A 20,678-nucleotide genomic window follows, 5' to 3' on the forward strand; every position below is an offset into this window, starting at 1 on the left:
ATGTCAAAGGCATTTGAAAAGTACACTTGGTTAAAAGTTTCCAAGTTAGTTGAAAAAGAGAAAAGTTTAAATCTGTATGTTTTAATAGATATCAACCCCAAAAATGGAATTGCCTCAAGTTAAAAAGAATCCCTAATTCACCTTATAATCAGCTGTTTGGTCCCATGAATACGTGTTACCACAGTTACAATACATACCAATTCAGGATTACACCTTTAAAGAGTATAATGCAGTAAAAAACATTAAAAAATAAAAATAATTATTTCATGTTTTATCATGTGTTATAATGTTTTTTATGAAAATAATTCTGATCCTGGATGCTTGTTGGTCAATACAGCATTCCAGCTGTGCTAAAATAATCATTACAGACACAATAGTATGACATGAAATTGTTCATTTTGCTACTTATATTACTTATTACAGGATTCACATACCGGTAGGTTCAGAAGATTATTCATTATTAACACAAGGAAGATTTAAATCTTACATCTTCATTATTTTTGTATTACGTTGTTACCGTTTTAGAAAATCAATAAGACACACAAAGGTGTGCTATTTAGTGATTTTAGCCACAACTGAAGAGTTTGCTGGCACAGCTTCTTGTAATGTACATTACCAAGTTGCTTAATGTAAGAACAGTAATGTATTGTAACTGTGGTGATAATTATGTAAGAAAAGATGTGCAATATAAGGCATTATGTATATCTTTTATAATACATTAAGAACACCTTCATAATGCATATGCTTCAAGTAACGTGTAACCCTATCGTTTTACTGTTAAAAACCATTAGGAATTAATTTCTTGAAGTGTGTTTTTTGTATTGTGTGAATTTATTGTGTGTTATACCTTTGTGAAACAGATTGTTTTCAGCACAATCTTTAGTGTATGTGTTAGGGATGGTGTTCAGGTTGACAGGAAAGGATTGATCCAGAACCCCCAAACCCAGTGGCCTCGCTGTCTCTTCCTCACCCTCCTCTTCTTCCTCCTCCTCCTCTCCCGGTGGTGTATGAATCTCTCGCTCTAGCTCTCTCCCCCTTTCCCTGTCTGGCCTCCTCGGTCTGTTCGGAGTACCTGAGGGAACACAGAGTCCTCGCAGAATTACACACATGGTTACCGCGAATGTTCTCACGGTCATATTTCTGAGTACACTTTGAATCAACAAAGAGAGCTGGGGGAGCCAGGGAGAGAGAAAGACATTTGGCTGAGATAAATAATCCAAACGGCAGATTATACAGGGACAGGGAATAAAAACAGTTCTTGACCGTTCAGGTGACATCTGGCTCGTTGCAACCACACAATAACAAACATCTGTCTGTGGCCAATAATCACCATGGCAACAGCTTGAAAACCAGAAGGAGAGAAAAGAGATGGGTGGAAAAGAGGAGGGGAGGTGATGGAGGGCGGGTGAAGGGAAACAAAGTAGGGGAGCCGGAAAAGGAGAGAACAATGAGGGATAAGTAAAAAAAAGTGAAAGGTAGAAAATTAAAACACCAATGGGGCGAATTTATTTAATAGTTGCGCCACTTTTGAGGTATTTAACATAAACCCAACATCTTATTCACTAACCTGCAATCCAGTTTAATCAGGTGTTAAATGCACTGAATTGGTTCTGTGCTGCGAGTGTTACAAATAATTTCTCCTCTCTATGAGAGACAATTCACAATTCATTCTTAGTGAATTCTCCCAAAATGTTAGCAGAAAAAAGTGGTTCGGAGGAGACGTCCTGACCTTCAAAGTGTTTTATCTTAAAGCAGAGTTTAGTCTTGACGTCTGGCTCTTCTGTGTCTTCTGAGTCACTCACTGCTGTGTAGAGGTTCCTCTGAGGACCCGTGGCACCCTGCCACACAGAACAAACAGCACCCCTTAGAGCAAAGCATTTAACACACTCTAACTTTATTTACTGCAACAACATTGAGGGGAAAATGTGATTGGCTGAGCTGCTAGAATTGCTCCAATCACTCATCATCTGCCTCAAGACAGCAATGGGCTTATAGGCCATATATAAAAGTATTTCATATCTTAAAACTAAATTAAGAACACTGCTGTCAGCTGTGAACAGCGTTGTGTTCTTTCGTGCGACAGTGTGTTTGTTATATATGTCCAATAAGGGGCCGTGTTATAGGGGAGATCGGGGGTAGTTGTCACACAACAGGCCCGGTTCAATGGGGGTGCTTGGGGGTGCTAAGCACCCTCAAATGAATCTTGGAGCACCCTCAGTTGCAGACCAGGGCAAACTGCTGTCCACGGGTCGATTTATCATGAAAATGTTTTATTAGATCTTTCACTTATCTGGCTTTGGGACCTATCGTGCATCCATATGCTGTTAATATGCTCAGGGTTGCCAGATAATAGATGCAACACCCCAATCTGAGTATTATACTTGCACAAATAGGAAATATTTCACCTTACGTCATACTTAATTTATGCAATCTGGCAACTAAGCATGCGAGTGCATGCACTCTCTCTCCTCTTTGGAAATAAAATCTTAAAGTGCTCAATAATGCAATATTTTGCTCAAAGAAAAGTGTGATGCAGTCACTCCATGTCCATTATTGATGTTGCGTGTGTTGTTTAGTGCCAAGTCTGCGAGCAAACCTTTTCAGTGATGAACTTTAGTAAAATCCCGATAGATTTTGCATCATTTGCACATGGAGGGGACACGTGATCAAAAGCAAGCGAGAGAGGAATATGTTTGTTCTTTTTGTTATTTGTAAATTGCTGAAGTCCCTCACACCTGTATTTGAATGGCAGTAATAATTTATCAGTGTCATGAAGCCTGATTTATTCAGTTGTGTGCTGAATGGGATGCCAAACAAACCATTGACGAGACCCACATCATGACCCATGAGCGTGTAAACAGGTTGATAATGTTCTGAGAATAAAAAAAATGTGTCCACTTTGTGGCCAACATTAAAATAAGCCTTTATAATCTTTAATTTCCGAATATTTTATTTTACTAATAACCAGACTCTGTCAGGGTAGAGACCAGGAGATCGGAGGTAAGTGATTCAAATGCTGTTTATTTCAGGTGATAATCGTGTAAGGTAAGTATATGGTGAATCTTCGGGTGCAGGTGAAGATCGTTGGATGTACAGAGAACAACAGTAATATCACTCAGTATCAGTTTGTTAACCCCTCTTCTCTTCTAGGGGTGATCGGGGCCATTTGATCAGATCTTGGACATGGGCTCAGGAATCGGGTGGGAGATCTGGAGATGGCAGAACAACAGTGCATAGGGTTAGCATGAATCAGGTAAGGAAAATAGGATACTCAGGAATTCAGAGTTGACGGAGATTTCAGGATGCAGGAAGAAACGGTCTGTTCCTGTTGGAGGCTTGACAAAGACTGGAATCGTGGTGAGTGTTCTTATGAGCTGATTAATGATGTGATAGATGATGACCAGGTGTGTGTGATTAGTATTCTGGGGAGAGTGATCTTTGAGTGGTGGATTGGAACGAGCTTGACTGATTCCTGACATTACCCCCCCTCCAGGGTCCGCGCCAGCGGACCTAGTACCTTGACGTCGTGGGGGTCGACCTCGAGGTCGTGGAGCAGGCCTTTCAGGATGTTGTTCGTGGAATTCCGTGAGTAACATGGGGTCGAGGATGTCCCTTCGAGGTACCCAACACCTCTCCTCTGGTCCATAATCCTCCCAGTCTACCAGATATTCAAGTTGACCACCTCGATGTCGGGAGTCCAGGATTTCTCTAACAGTATAGATGGAGTCGGTTTCAATGGGGGGTACTGGGGGATTGTCATCCTGAACTAGGTCTGTAGAGGGAACAGAAACAAGTGGGTGATGGGGTTTCAGAAGTGAGACGTGGAATGAGGGGTGGATGCGATACTGGGCCGGCAGACGGAGTTGGTAGGTGACTGGGTTAAGTTGTCTTACGATGGGAAATGGACCAATATATCTTGGACTTAGTTTGCGACATGGTAGTCTTAAACGAATATCTCTGGTCGAGAGCCAAACCAGTTGTCCAGGCTGATATTCGGGAGCGTCACGACGATGAACGTCTGCAAAGCATTTTTGACGGTTCAGGGCTTGTTGGAGATGATGATGGGCTTGGTTCCATACCCTCTCACTGTCTTGGAACCAGGTGTTAACTGCAGGGACTTCTGATGGCTCACCAGACCATGGGAATAATGGTGGTTGGTAACCTAGTACGCATTGAAACGTTGTTAGATTAGTGGAGGTTTGTCGAAGGGAGTTTTGAGCATACTCCACCCATACGAGATATCGGCTCCAGAGGTGTTGATTAGAATGGCAGAAGGTACGGAGGAAACGACTGACATCCTGGATCTTCCGTTCCGCCTGACCATTTGCTTGTGGGTGATACCCTGAAGTTAGACTCACCGTAACATTCATTAATGCAAAAAATGCTCGCCACACCTTGGAGATAAACTGCGGTCCTCTGTCTGATACAATATCCTCCGGAATGCCGAAATTCCGGAAGACGTGCTCCATCAGTAGTTCGGCGGTTACAAAGGCTGTGGGTAAGTTCTTCAGGGGAATTAATTTGCAGGCTTTAGAAAAGCGATCAATGGTTACCAAGATACATGTATTCTCGTCTGAGGGAGGAAGGTCTGTTACAAAGTCGACTCCAATGTGCGACTAAGGTCATTGTGGAACTGGTAAAGGCATGAGTTTTCCAGTGGGTAGGTGACGGGGGTTTTTGTTCATGGCACAGAGGATGCATCCTTGGATGAAAGTCTTGATGTCTTGGATCATGTTGGGCCACCAGTAGCGCGTCTGGAGAGTGGAATAGGTTTTGTTAATTCCAGGGTGACCTGTGCCGACGGATGAATGTGCTGAGGAGATTAGTGAGGTACGAAATTCTTCGGGTACGTAAATCTTTCCGGCTGGACACTCTGGAGGGCTGGGTTGGTGTTGGGATAGTTCTAGCAGCTGTTCATTTAAGTCCCACTGAATGGGATTGACAAACATCTTTTCGGGTAGGATATTTTCAGGTTCGTCGTGGGAAGTTTCGGGGGCATGGAGACGGGACAAGGCATTGGCTCAGACGGTCTTCGAATCAGGGCGATAGGAGATCCGAAAATGGAAACGGGTAAAGAAGAGTGCCCATCTGGCCTGGCGTGGGTTAAGTCTCTTTGCCTCTTTCAAGTACTGAAGATTTTTGTGGTCTGTGAGAACCAGGAATGGATGTTTGGCTCCTTCTAGCCAGTGTCTCCACTCTTCTAGAGCAAGTTTAACTGCCAGGAGTTCTCGATTGCCAATATCATAGTTAACCTCTGCAGGAGATAATTTGTGAGAGAAGAATGCGCAAGGCATGGGTTTGACTGAAGAGGCAGAGTATTGTGACAACACAGCTCCTACTCCTGTAGTGGAAGCATCAACTTCCACAATGAACATCTTTTCAGGGTTTGGATTTTGGAGTAATGGGGCTCTGGTGAACGCGGTCTTGAGAGATTGAAAAGCCTGTTCCGCCTCAGTGGTCCAGAGTAGTGTCTTTGGCTTTCCCTTGAGTAGAGAGGTCAGAGGAGCAATAAGCAGGCTGTATTGGTGAATGAACCTCCGATAGAAATTTGCAAATCCAAGAAATCATTGTAATTCTTTAACAGACTGCGGAGCGGTCCAGGAGGTTATGGTCTTGGTTTTGCGATCATCCATCTCTACCCCTTTTTCACTGAGGTGGTAACCGAGGAACTCGACTGAGGTTTGATGAAAGAAGCACTTCTCTGCTTTCAGGAACAGGGAGAATTCACGCAGCCATTGGAGTACCTGAGAGACATGTCGCTGATGTTCCACCAAGTTTCTGGAGTAGATTAAGATATCGTCTATGTAGATTATTACAAATTGATTCAGGTAGTCTCGGAAAACCTCATCCATGAAACTTTGGAAGACTGAAGGGGCGTTTACCAGACCATATGGCATGACGAGATATTCGTAATGTCCTGCTGGGGTGATGAATGCGGTCTTCCACTCGTTGCCCTCTCGGATTCGAATGAGATTGTATGCACTTCTCAAATCCAGCTTGGTGAATAACTTGGCTTCTCGAAGTTGTTCAAGAGAAGAGGGAACCAATGGAAGCAGATAACTGAACTTGACGGTTATCTTGTTTAAAGCTCTATAGTCTATACATGGGCATAGACCTCCATCCTTCTTCGGGACAAAGAAAAAACTGGCAGCAGCGGGTGAGGTAGAGGGCCGAATATAACCTTGTTTTAACGCCTCTCCAATGTACTGTTGCATGGCTTCTTGTTCAGGGATAGCTAGAGAGTAGATTCGCCCCTTGGGGATGGATTCTCCGGGAATCAGATTGATGGCACAATTCCAGGATCGATGAGGTGGTAACTTGGCAGCCTTGACGGGATTGAATACATCCGAATATTGAGAGTAGCATGAAGGGATGGATACCGACAGGTTTTGTATGGGGCTTTCAATGGAAGTTGAATTCATTGGGATGGCATCGGGTAAGTTAGCGACAGAAGAGACTGGGAGTTCAACACTCGTGGATGAGCACATGCAACCCCATTTCAATACCTTACCAGATTCCCAGTTGAAGTTAGGTTGATGTCGTATAAGCCATGGGCGGCCAAGGATAATATCAGTCTGGCTATTCTCAAGTATGAAAGGTTCAAACAGTTCATGGTGGGTGTCTTCAATACAGTAGAATGGGTTTGATTTGAGAAGTGACGTACCCCTGATTGATGGTTTCACCAGTTACTGCATGGTTGGAGTATGGTTTGGTGGTGGCGGATTTCTGGAGTTGGAGTTTCTGACAGAGCTGTCCTGAGATGAAATCTCCTGCCGACCCGGAGTCCACAATGGCTGTAGCAGAGACATGGAAACTCGTAGATTTTAGAATCACTGATATCGTTAGAGGAGCTGATACAGATACGGACGGGCAGACAGAACTCACAAGCATTCTAGGAGGTCGTGTAGGGCATGAACAAAGAAAATGTCCTCCCATTCCACAATACAGGCATAGTCTCAATTCTCGACATCGTGAACGTTCTTTTTGAGACAGTCGATAGGCATCCACCTGCATCTTCTCTACGGTCACTTCGGAGGGGCGTTTAACGGGATACTGAGGTGGTAAAAAGGTGGGTTGCTGGGATTCGCGATAGCAGCCTTGAGATCTTTGGTGCACACGGAGAGCTTGCTGTATGAATTTCTCGACCCCCAGGCTATCATCATAAATCGCGAGTTGAAGGCGAAGTGCAGGATTCAAGCCACGTCGGTAGACGGAGATGAGCGCCTTTTCGTTCCACCCACTGGCGGAGGCTAGAGTGCGGAATTCTAGTGAATATTCAGAAACTGATTTCTTGCCTTGATGTAATTGTAATAGTTTATCACTGATGGATGAATCATCTACTGGGCGCCCGAAAACTTCTTTGAAATGGTTTACGAACTCCTGTACAGAGGAAGTAACGGCAGATTCCTGCATCCACAAAGTTTCAGCCCATCTTAATGCAGCTCCTGATAATTGTTGAATAATAAAAGCAACCCTCGACTTTTCAGTGGGATATAACTGGACTTGCTGTTCTAAAGCGAGTCAACATTGTAATAGGAACCCGTTGCAGTCCTCCGCCCGGCCGGAGAATGGCGCTGGACGGGAAGTTGGGTTGGCGAAGCAAACCAGAGAGGAAGCGGGGTTTGCGGAAGTACTGGGCGCTGGTTGACTGGGATTCACAGCGGCGGCTGGCGGTTGTGCAGGATTATCAACACTACGAGCAGATTCCATCGCGCTGTTTTTCTTCCTTTTTTAGGCCAAGCCTTCTGTCAGGGTAGAGACCAGGAGATCGGAGGTAAGTGATTCAAATGCTGTTTATTTCAGGTAAGTATATGGTGAATCTTCGGGTGCAGGTGAAGATCGTTGGATGTACAGAGAACAACAGGTAAGCCAGATAACTTCCAACGTAGTAATATCACTCAGTATCAGTTCGTTAACCCCTCTTCTCTTCTAGGGGTGATCGGGGCCATTTGATCAGATCTCGGACATGGGCTCAGGAATCGGGTGGGAGATCTGGAGATGGCAGAACAACAGTGCATAGGGTTAGCATGAATCAGGTAAGGAAAATAGGATACTCAGGAATTCAGAGTTGACGGAGATTTCAGGATGCGGGAAGAAACGGTCTGTTCCTGTTGGAGGCTTGACAAAGACTGGAATCGTGGTGAGTGTTCTTATGAGCTGATTAATGATGTGATAGATGATGACCAGGTGTGTGTGATTAGTATTCTGGGGAGAGTGATCTTTGAGTGGTGGATTTTAACGAGCTTGACTGATTCCTGACAGACTCCTGATGTAGAGTGTTAAATTGAATACTAAATTACCACTATATTGAAGTATGGTAAAATAAACAATTAATAATTTTACTCAGTCTTAATTCAGTTTTATTGAATGAAGCAATTGCATAATGGTCCAATCAGAATACACTTCAGAAAATTGTACTACTTCTGGGATTAAAAGATCAACTATGCAGAAATTTGTATCTTCTCTCTTTCATGTTCTACTTAATGGTTGATGTGGCCCCTGTACCAAAACAATTGCACACCTCACACATCAATTGAATATGTAAGTCTAATACTGTAAATTGGCAAGCAGATTTCCATGAATCCCTTCAAACACACAAAAATCCATGCAGTTTGTGAACACACAATTGCTGCATCAAAACGTATAAACGTGCATGATTGTGCAAATCAGTATGTCCTAATCTGCACATGCAGCATTTTGTTGTCATTTTCAGCGACAGATCATGTTTAAAAAAATGAAGCAATAAATGTTTTGTACATAAAGAAACTGTTATTTACATAGTTTAAGTAGCATTTAAACATGATATAATATATTTAAACAATGTGTAGTTACGATACATCTCCACTTTATACAGAGAACCCCCACTATTTTCAGAAGTACCCTCAGTGATTTTGATCTGGAACCGAGCCTGTCACACAAAAGCTATAATCTCAGTAACAATAAGATTTGCAGTCAAAAGTACAATTACACAAATGTGTGTTTTATCTCTAGCAGAGTTTGTATCTCTTGGTTTCAAACACCTAATTCAAAACCCTACTGAATTAAAGGAATTTTGAATGTCAGGTTGGGGTATGTTGTCACGTGTTTTAAATGTAATACATTTGTACAACTGTAGCCAAGTAGAGAAATTTGTAATGTAATTTACATGTAATTTATCTCTAGCCATAAATTGGAAGTGGCCCCTTTAAGAGTTTTGCTACACCTGCTTTTCGGCACTCTCTCATGTTAGAGACGTGAGAGTAGACGTTGTGCAAGAGAGCTTCCAGTTTTGTTCATCGGTTGATAATTCTTTGGGTAAATAAAAAATTAGACATCAAATTTTGTTAAATTGCATTAAATATGTGTTCAGAAGAGTTGTATATTAAAATTGAGTGTTTGTCATGGGTTATTTTTCAAGGGTGCATATAGATTTCATGTGTGGAATTTGTGCATATGTGCAAGAACTGGGCATGTACATTTAGTATTAATCATATCATATTTAATTTATTTTTAAGCCTAGAGTATTTTCCAAATAAGTGTAATACGTGTTATATGTGAAAATCTGTTTTTTTTTTTTAAATGTTTTTTAAGGAATTTATTGTTTTAAACTGTTATTCCTGTCAGTAAAGCCTGGTTAGAGATGCATCAAATGCTTTGAGTGATTTAAGCATGTGTTAAATGTGTCAAATGCTGTGAATGTATTAAGCATGTATTAAGATTATGTATGCTGAATCATTTTTTTCTGTTGACATTAGCCTCTACCATATTTCGTTGTACCATATTTCATTTTTGTATTAAATTTTTTTGTATTTAATTTACGTTCTTTTCATTTATATATATATATATATATATATATATATATATATACACACACACACACACACACACACACACACACACACACACACACACAGATTTTGCTCTTATGGAATGAAATTGGTACTTTTACTCACCGAAGTGGCATTCAACTGATCACAATGTATAGTCAGGACATTAATAATGTGGAAAATTACTAATACAATTTGATTTTTTTTCCCTAGAACTTCTTAAACTACCTCAAAGTGTTCTCATCAAATAATCCTCCACATGCTGCAATGACAGTTTTTCAGATCCTTTTTTTTCTGTTTCAAAAGTGGCTTTTTCTTTGCAATTCTTCCCATAAGGCCTGCACCCCTGAGTCTTCTCTTTACTGTTGCACATGAAACTGGTGTTGAGCGGGTAGAATTCAATGAAGCTGTCAGCTTGACCTAATATTGACCTTAAGACAGTCTATTACATAGTGTGGCAACTCAAAAACAAAGATAATCTTTGTGTTTAAGCTTCATTTAACAAACCAAATATTTTTCAGCAGTGTTTGATATAATGGCAAGTGATATTCTAGTGTCAGATAATGAATTTAGCATGTTTTCTCAAGGATAAGGTGTTGAAGTGATGGCTGCTGGATATGGGGCCTGTCTAGATTTGATCAAAAATAACTTATAAATAATGATGATGTTTTTTACATCAGTAATGTCCTGACTATACATTGTGATCAGTTGAATGCCACTTTGGTGAATAAATTACCAATTTATTTCCATAAGAGCAAAATCTGTACATTATTTCAAACTTTTATGTATATATGTATACGGCCTCATCGACCGCTGTTTTTCCCCCTTTTTGTTAACAGCCGTCAAATTAAACCAAGCAAAATCATGTTGTGATATTTTTGTATTGTATGTGACAACATGCTATTGGAGTAAATTAACTGTATCTTGGGCAGTAATGGTTAAAATACTTCAGGGTACAGTATGTGACTATGCAGATATTGACTTTCAAAAATAAACATACACTGAGAAATACTCACTATAAAAAGTATGGCAACTAGCCCTGGTCTCCCCTTTATGCAATAAGGGCCATATTCTATATACTACATCTTTCACAGGTTGATTGTGATAAAAACAATCATAATTTAGATTTTCACCATTTTTGACTAACGTTTAGAATTAAACAGACTATTCCCCTTCTGTCGCTCTCTCCACGTTGTGTCAGAGAAGCGACACTAGGGGTCTCTCTTGAGCGCCGATATTCACTTCTGAACTATGAAAAAAGGCCAATGAGAGTTGGCAACCAGTATTTGCATGTCCCGCCCCCGGACATACGGGTATTTAAGCGGCGCAAATACGGGAGTTCATTCAGAAAATTTCTTCGGAGCCGATGGTCGTGTTTGCAGACTGCTGCGTTCTACACACCGAGTTCCTGCTATCCTCTGCTGCATGCTGTTGGATTCTACGGCGCACAACAGCGGCTTTCTCCTGTTTGCACGGCTGTGTACTTCCTGCCCCTGAGCGCATCGACAGTTGCTGATAAGAAAGATCTCTCACGAGTTCTTTCATTCATAAAAGAGTGATTTTATTTAAAAGAGTAATTTCCTCTAAAAGAGCAAAAAACACAGCGGCGTTGAACGTCCTTTTAAGGACGCGTCTTTATAAAGATGCCTTTCCGTCCCTGTGTTGTTCCTGGATGCGGTAGAGTACTCTCCGCTTCCGATGGCCACAGGCGTTGTCTCGTGTGTCTGGGCAGTAATCACACTGAGGCTGCGTTTGTGGATAGTTCATGTTCTCATTGCGAGAACATGACCATGACAACGTTGCGGTCGCGGCTTGCTTACAACCGCCACTCCAGCCGCCCCCCGCGTCGCTCCTTCTTCCCACGGGATTGAGGATGATGCAGCTGGCGATGGAGGTGATTCGGGGATGGCAGCGGGTGCAGCTCCGCCGGGTACGCCCCCTCGGACCACCCGCGCCCCGGCACGCTCGTTGACTCCTCCATCCTCCCCACAGCCATCACGGCTGGACGATTGGTTCTTGGGCGTGGGGCGCCGCTCACAGCCTCGCCCCGGTTCCTTTCTTCCCGGAGGTGCATGATGAGCTGACATCTTCGTGGAGAGCACCCCTCTCCACTCGTCGCACCGCCACCTGCTCATCCACCCTCGCCACCCTCGATGCCGGAGCGCGCCACGGGTACACGGAGATCCCCCAGGTGGATAGAGCTGTTGCGCTCCACTTATGTCCCGGAAGCACTACCACCTGGCGGGGCCGCCCTGTACTCCCTTCCCGGTCCTGTAGAGCAACATCCTCGCTCACCGCGAAGGCCTACAGCGCTACCGGACGCGCCGCTTCCGCCCTGCATGCCATGGCTTCCTGCAGGTCCACCAAGCCAAGGCACTTCGCAACATGCACGGGGGTGGCCCTGATCGCGACACGCTGCAGGAACTGCGCTCAGCAACCGACCTCGCCCTGAGAGCGACGAAGGTCACAGCGCAGGCACTCGGGCAGGCAATGGCCACTCTGGTGATCCAGGAACGTCAGCAATGGCTGGACTTGGTTGAGATGCATGAAGCAGACAAGACTCGCTTCCTCAACGCCCCTGTCTCCCAGTTCGGCCTCTTCGGCGACACCGTTGAGGACTTTTCCCAGTAGTTCTCCCTGGTGAAGAAGCAGACGGAGGCCATTTCGCACATCATGCCGCGCTGCAAGCTTGCCGCCACGGCCCAGGCCCCACCTGCTCGCTGAGGGCGTCCTCCCGTGGCCAGAAGACCTTCTGCTTTGCCCCAACCTGGGCCCAGCTCTCAGCCCCGGCGTCGAGCAAACCGCAGGAAGCGTACGCCCCCTGCCTCACGGACCCCTTCGAGGACCCGGAAGGCTCCCAAGCGTCCCTGAGACAACGGACCCAGAGGACGAGAAGTTAGCTCCGGAGGTGGTAAGACCGCTCCGTCCCCCGGTGGAGGGCCGGGAGGAGAATCTTTTGTTTTTTCATATGCCGCAGCCCCCGTACCCAAATTCTCAATAAAAGAGATATTTCCTTTACCTCTGGGTCACATGGCCCGCAAATGCCGTTCTCACGGCACTTTGCTTTCAGGCCTCAACAGTCTCGGCGCCCAGGATGCGGTGCTTCCGCCCTCAGCCCCACGACTGTTCCCCCAGTGAGCCTTCTTGCACAGGTGCTATGCAAGGTCAGGGAGGACAAGGAGCAAGTCACTCTGGTGGCCCCCTACTGGCCCAACCGGACGTGGTTTTCGGATCTCACGCTCCTCATGACAGCCCCTCCCTGGCGAATTCCCCTGAGGAAGGACCTTCTTTCTCAGGGACGGGGCACGCTCTAGCATCCGCATCCAGACCTCTGGAATCTCCACGTCTGGTCCCTGGACGGGACGCGGAGAATCTAGCCGGCCTACCTTCGGCCGTCATAGACACTATTAACCAAGCCAGAGCCCCTTCGACCAGGCATCTTTGAGCCCTGAAGTGGCGTCTGTTTGCGGACTGGTGTTCTTCCAGAGCCAAAGACCCGCAGAAGTGCGCAGTTAGGTCAGTGCTTGTGTTTCTTCAGGAGAGGCTGGAGAGGAGGCTGTCCCCCTCCACCCTCAAGGCACGGCCCACCACGACACGGTAGACGGCAAGTCTCCTGGTAAGCATGACTTAATCGTCAGGTTCCTAAAAGGTGCCCGGAGGATGACTCCCTCCCGGCCTAACCTGTTTCCCTCCTGGGATCTCTCGGTTGTCCTTATGGGACTCCGGAGACCCCCATTCGAGCCGCTTGACTCAGTTGGACTCAGGGCCCTCTCTCTCAAGACCACCCTGCTGATCGCACTCGCTTCCATCAAGAGGGTCGGGGACCTGCATGCGTTCTCTGTTAGCGACGCTTGCCTGGAGTTCGGTCCGGCGGACACTTTCGTGATCCTAAGACCGCGACCGGGCTACATGCCCAAGGTTCCTACCACACCCTTCAGGGATCAGGTGGTGAACCTGCAAGCGCTGCCCCGGGAGGAGGCAGACCCAGCCCTTTCACTGCTGTGTCCAGTACGTGCCTTACGTATTTATCTGGACCGCACACAGAGCACCAGACGCTCTGAGCAGCTCTTCGTCTGCTTTGGGGGACAGCAGAAAGGGAATGCTGTCTCCAAGCAGAGACTTGCCCACTGGGTTGTCGACGCCATTTCCCTGGCTTATCACACCCAGGCCGTGCCCCCCCCTTTGCGGGTCCGAGCCCACTCCACCAGGAGTGTTGCGTCCTCGTGGGCACTGGCTAGGGGCACTGCCCTAGCAGACATTTGTAGAGCAGCGGGATTCTACAATCTCCGAGTTGAGTCAGTATCGTCCCGTGTTCTCTCAGGTACCGAGCCCGTAGAACTCGGTGGCACGTCCACGATCTGACCGGGTGAATCGCTTGCACCCAGCGCCCTTCTCCCCCTAACCAGGGGGAAACAGTGTGCCTTCATTCTCAGGAGATCCCAGGTTTGGGACACTGGTTGACTCCTCCCTAGCCCTTGTGGGTCGCAGTTCTGCGGAGGAACTCGCCGACCCAAACCACTGCGGGTACCGCAAGCTACCCTGTACTGGTATAGGTGCCCCACAGGTAAGGCCTCCTGTTCGGACTCCCCCTGTGTGTAAAACCACGGTTCTGTCCCCTCACGAGTTGACTCCGTGTTTCCCTTAGGCAGTTACAGCTGCCTCGGTTGCCGTGCTGTATGCTTCCCCCCTCTGCGAGGCTGGATCTACCACCGCACTACTTTTCCGCATAAGACCTACGTATAGGCCATGCAATGTATTTGCCACTCATAATTTGCCTCCCCTCCCGGGTAGGTGTGGCCTCTGCAGGGTCTTCTCCGCCCTAATAAGGGCTAAGAACCCCTTCCCTCAATGCGTGTAAGGGCCCCGGCCATAGTTGCTCTATGCGAGAAACATAGAGAGAAAAGAGGCTCAGCCAGGCTGGCCCGTTCCCATGTTGGCGGCCATCACCTTGTTCCCCCCTCCAGGGTAACGATAAGGAATCCTGATGGCTTAAATGGGGCATTGAGGAAGGGTACGTGCAGCCTGATACAGTTGGTCGTTCTGCACGTAGGAATACCTGCTCGCTCCTGTATCAGCAGATCACGTACACGGCTCAGTGCATGGCTCTTTTTAAGTGGACCCCTAGTGTCGCTTCTCTGACACAACGTGGAGAGAGCGGCAGAAGGGGAACGTCTAGGTTACGTATGTAACCTCCGTTCCCCGATGGAGGGAACGAGACGTTGTGTCTCCCCTGCCACGTCGCTGAGCCGAGCCCCTGTTGTGGCCGGACCATTTCCGGCTCCTCAGAAAATTCCTGAATGAACTCCCGTATTTGCGCCGCTTAAATACCCGTATGTCCGGGGGCGGGACATGCAAATACTGTTTTTTTTTCATAGTTCAGAGGTGAATATTGCCGCTCAAGAGAGACCCCTAGTGTCGCTTCTCTGACACAACGTCTCGTTCCCTCCATCGGGGAACGGAGGTTACATACGTAACCTAGACGTTTTTGCTATTGTACCTTTAAGAATTTATATTCTGATCAGCTAATGTCTCCAGCTGTAAAAACTACCAGCATCATTTACACTGTTATACATCAAGTTAATGAATACTGAATTGGTGTCAAATGAGCTCATGGTTGTGACTTCAATATTATGATGATTTTTTTAATGACTTTTTTTCACAGCCTTTCAAAAAGTATCTGGGTGTTCTAGAGAGAGAGCTAGCGGGAACACTTTCATTTCAAAAGAGCGAGAAAAAGCTTGTTTTCCATGATACTGTGTATATCATGCCCTTTAAGATTTAGATGTGTTAAGTATGAGCACTTGGCTCTCTACCTTGGTGTTCTCATCTCGCAGGTTGAACGTGAGCTCCAGATTGGACAGGAAGTAGTCGGAAAACTCAGGATACATGTCTAGAACCTCCAGAAGATCCTCTCTGTGGATGGTGTGCAGGTCGCAGTAGCTCAGCGCTCGAACATCTGCGTTGGCTTTCCCCGGCTTGGCATACAGATGAATCATCTCTCCAAAAATATCATTCTTACCTGGGAGGTGGGAGTACAGAGATCAGTGGAGAAGAGAGGGAGGAAAAGATAATACAATGAAGAACATGGAAAATTTGAAAATTAGAAGGGAAGAAAATTAATTTGCAAGATATTTGTTCGTGTTTGTGTGTCAGGGTGTCACAATTTTGAACCAATAGCAAAAACGTATGAGTCTTTTGAATGATTCATTCAAAGACCTGGTCAACAGAGTCATTCATTTTCAGATCTGATTACACTATTGCGCTATATGTTTGTTTTTGAGTGCAGCAAGCAGACAATGCAATAAAACGACTTTGTCTTTACTGTCTTTGTATTATTTTTTTATCATCACACTCAATTTAGACTCACAACTCTGTCTTGGTGCAGTAGATTCAGAAGTGATGCAGCACCACCGCTGCATAGTGGTGCAGGAAACACATATGTGTGTGTATATATACAGTATTTAAGCCTCTGCAATCCACATGTATTCGGAACTTTATGAGGACACATGCCAACAGAAAGGTCGTTCTGCAAAAACAACAGCTTACAGCAAATTAATCTAATAAAACAAAGAAAACACACTCAACTATTTACAGCAACATGTGTTACCAATTATTTTACACATCGACCCTAATAAAAGTAATAAAATGCAGGGGGGAAAATGAAAAGAAACAGTTACAAACATCTGGGGCCAAATACAAAGTAAAAACAATGTAACACCTATGCTTCTCTTATGATGGAGAGAATAACTGAGCCTAAAATGCCTGACAGCATTTTCCTACAGTGACACATATCAAAGGTCAGGCTTGACAATGAAACAACAGCCAACTTGGCAGCAGCCACCTGCCACAGGGTCTAAATCCTGCTCATGGTCTGGTACTGCACATTGTACATAGAATATTAGAAGCAAGCCTATAGATAAAGCAGTATGATATTACAGTAACAGAGTTTGAATTAGAGTACAGTGATGAAGTGACACTTTGTAAGACATCACTTTTGTAAGACAATAGATTCTTGCTGAGGTGGTTTGTTTTTCTCCCAAAACTTACAAACACTCATAGGAAACGGAGAAAGCTTCTCTCAGCAATTTGATGCAGAGAATTTCTGCTGAGTTGCATGGGGGTATGTGAATGTTTGTGTGCCTTTTTCTTCTGCTGGCATTATTCTGTTAAAGCCAGCTTGCGTTGGAAGAGAGATGGACCTTTTATATTCAGCTTATTCTGCGCTGTGGATATAGACTCTGAGCATATGTGTGAGTTCCCTGAACCACTTTTTAAATCTATAGCAGCAGAATAACAGAAGAAATTATATTTTACTTGTTATTTGCAAGTTTTCTGTCCAAATTGAACAACGTGTCAACTCTTAATAATTAGTTTGAGATGGTGAAATCGTAAGATATTGAACGATTTGCCTCATACGAAAAGGTACAATTATTATTCCCATATTTATTCTCATAGAGACCAACCAATTAACAAAAAGATATTCAAATTGATACAATACAGGCATCAAATCTGTCTCCTATCCAAAACTTAAATTTTTGTTAAAGAAATTCCTGAAATGCAATGAAAATGCTATTTTTACTATGCTGCTATTTTCATGTTTAAATCATAGTTTGGATTAGGTTGGGTAAGGAGTTAGACATAATGGTTAGGCTTAGGTTTGGGGTGTGGGTTAGTCATAGGAAACATTGTAATAACATTGTTTGTTGGTTTGTTCATTTTTCCTTTATTAAAGTAAAAGTCTTATGTTTTTGTATGAGCTGACTTCTACGATTTTGCCATCTCGTAATATTAAGACCTATCATAACACTGGGTTGATATCAAATGTGGTTGTAAAGCAGTTCAATTGAAAGGAGGAGGCGAGAACTGGCTTGACAATATAAATAATAGTTTAATGAAGAAATAAACCAAATGACACAAACACACACATAGGAGGGACAGCTGCCCATAAACATTCTCTCTGTCACCACCGTTCTCAGTCAGATTTATCCCTCTCGGAGGCTTGATTAGCTTGATAAGGGACCGGGTGTGTAGAATCACAACCCGGCCCACCCTCCACCCTGTCACACAAATCTTTCTACTATTTCTATTCTCAACAACAAACATACAACTAGCGTGTGACTAGTGTAGTCCGATTCACAAACAAATAACATCGAAATCACTTACATAAGACATAACTTTCAGTCATGTCTGACTTTGTAGAAATGTATTGTTTTGTGCATTTAAGGTTTCTGAAATTGTAGCATGCGGTAGTTAAAGATACACATTTGCGACACTTTAATTTGAATAAAAAATATGAAAAAATTAAACTATAATCTTTATCTTTAAAACATAAAAATCTCTATACTGTAGCTGCCTCACTGCAAAAACAGAATTCTGTAGGAACCATTAGTGTGAGTTCTATAAATGTGGCCGTATATAATAAAACTAATGCTGTCACTTGGGGCTCTCCATCACACTGACATTTCGCATAACAAGGGAAACATGTACACCACTGTTACTCTCATTCCCAAGTTGACTTATTTAATTATGACCTTTCTATCCCTCTCCCTAATTCTCTCACTTTCACATTTGGTTTCTATCTCACCTTTCCTCTATTTCAGTCTCTCTCCATCTATAAAAACATGATGAGCTCATCACAGGACAGATATCCTTGAATGAAGGACACCACTTCTTTCATTAAGTCTCTTATTACCTGTGAGTCTCTGAGCTGTTTATATTAAATTTAGATGAGTGTGCAAGTGCTAAATTGTAAGACAACCCATTTTCTACAGCAATCCAATAATCTGCTGTGCTATATGGATACTGACACTGTAAACAGTAGATTATTGGATGTATATTCTCTTGTGCCAGCTTTGTTCATCTGTAATTCTGTGGCTCATTTCTTCCAGTTTTAATGGTCAAATGCATCAGAATCATTTGTTGATATTTTTCCCTAACGATTGGGGAAAACTCTGTCATGTGACTACATTTTTGCGTTAATGCCAACAAAAAACAAAAATCAACAAAACTGTTTTTCGCATCATTTGATGTATTGATATAGAATTTATGCACTTGAGTTAAACAGAAAAATATCATGTCGACATTTGTGACATTTTAGCAATAATGTGTGTTTCCATCAGCTTTATTTTGATGCTCTAAAACTTTTTTCACAAAAAATCCTTGGATGGAAACGTAATTAATGTGTCTTTTTTGGAAACATTTGTAACACTTTACAGTAAGTTTCTATTTGTTAACATTAGTAAATGCATTAAGTATCATGAACTAACAATGAACAATATATTTTTACAGCATATATTCATCTTGTTTAATGTTAATTTATAAAAACACAATTGTTCATGGTTAGTTAATGTTAGTTAATAATGCATTAACTAATGTTAATTAATACAACATTTAATTTTAGAAATGTATTAGTACATGTTAAAATGAACATTAAACAAGATTAATAAGTGCTGAAAAGTATTGTTCACTGTTCGTGTTAAAGGGATAGTTCGCCCAAAAACAAAAATTGTCTTATCATTTACTCACCCTATTGCCATCACAGATGTGTTTGACTTTCTTTCTTCAGCAGAACACAAACAAACATTTTTAGAAAAAATGTCTCAGATCTGTAGGTCCATACCATGCAAATGAATAGTGATCAGACCTCCAAAAATCACATAAAGGCGGCATAAAAATAATTCCTACAACTCCAGTTCAAGCCATATCTTCAGAAGAAACACAACAGGTATGGGTGAGAGGCAGAACAATATTTAAGTACTTTTTTACTCTAAATCTCCACTTTAACTTTCAGATGTGAAAGTGGAACTAAACAGGCACCACATGTGACTTTCTGATGTAAAAGTGAAAGTGGAGATTTAGAGTAAAAAAAGGAAGTGCATTTTTATCTGTTTCTCACCAACACCTATTATATCGCTCCTGAAGACATGGATTTAACCACTGGAGTCTTATGGATTATTTCCATGTTTCCTTTATGTGATTTTTGTAGCTACAAAGGTCTGATCACCATTTACTTGCATTGTATGGACCTACAGAACTGAGATATTCTTTTAAAAATATTTGTGTTCTGCAGAAGAAAGAAAGTCATGAACATCTTGTCACGTTCCTGTGTTGTCTGCCCTATGTTCTCTGTTTCACATACCACACGTCACATTCCATGTCACGTTCCTTGTGGTCCGGTCCGTGTTTTCTGTTTCACTCAGCACGTCACATTCCATGTCACGTTTTCCTTGTTGTCCGCCCCGTGTTTCACTGTCTGTGTATAAACTACAATTCCAACAATTCCTGGCCTCTCTCACTGCCTGCATTCTTCATTGTTCTCACCTGTGTCTCATTTAGTCTTCATTGTGTTTGTGTATTTAACCCTGTTTGTTTCTCCTTTCCCCTGTTGGTCTTTGTTGAATGTAGATGCCTTATGCCCATGTTTTCCGTCATTGTTTTCGCCTCTGTTATCTCCTTGTCTGCCGTCCGTGTTCCTGTTAACTCCTTGTGTGCCTTCCGTGGTTTTGTTTACCTTTTTCCCATCGTGGATGTTTTCCTTGGTTCATGTTTTTGTATTACCCATTTTGTTTAATAAACCAACGCTGCAGATAGATCCTCGTCCTGTGTCTGCCTTCACCCACAATCTTGACAGAAAGACCGACCCCCCCCCCAAATGGATCTAGCAGCGGTTTTCCTCGAACTGGCCCGGGCAAATTTTCCTGTCCGCGAGTACTCACGACTCTTCTCCACGGTCGCCATCCACACCAGGCTCGACGACGATGCCCTGAAGACCATCTACTGGGTCGGGTTACCATCATCCCGGTAGAGAGACACCGGTACCCGGAGAGCACCCGTGGAGGGAGTACGTGAGTCTCGTTCTGAGTAAACTCGCGC

The 20,678-nt window shown here is 43.7% G+C and overlaps 1 protein-coding gene across 1 annotated transcript in view; it reads right to left on the bottom strand.

Moving 5' to 3' along the window:
* The window catches only part of LOC127653991 (potassium voltage-gated channel subfamily H member 7-like), a 118,672-nt gene that overhangs the window by 7,879 nt on the left and 90,115 nt on the right, over positions 1-20,678 (bottom strand). Inside the window, exons 11-13 of the mRNA XM_052140896.1 lie at positions 15,620-15,825; positions 1,730-1,838; positions 848-1,072 (exon numbers count right to left, since the gene is read on the bottom strand). Of these exons, the coding sequence (XP_051996856.1) occupies positions 848-1,072; positions 1,730-1,838; positions 15,620-15,825 (540 nt within the window). The remainder of the gene's footprint in view (positions 1-847; positions 1,073-1,729; positions 1,839-15,619; positions 15,826-20,678) is intronic.

Source organism: Xyrauchen texanus, chromosome 13, assembly GCF_025860055.1.
Source record: "Xyrauchen texanus isolate HMW12.3.18 chromosome 13, RBS_HiC_50CHRs, whole genome shotgun sequence".
Taxonomy (NCBI): Eukaryota; Metazoa; Chordata; class Actinopteri; order Cypriniformes; family Catostomidae; genus Xyrauchen; species Xyrauchen texanus.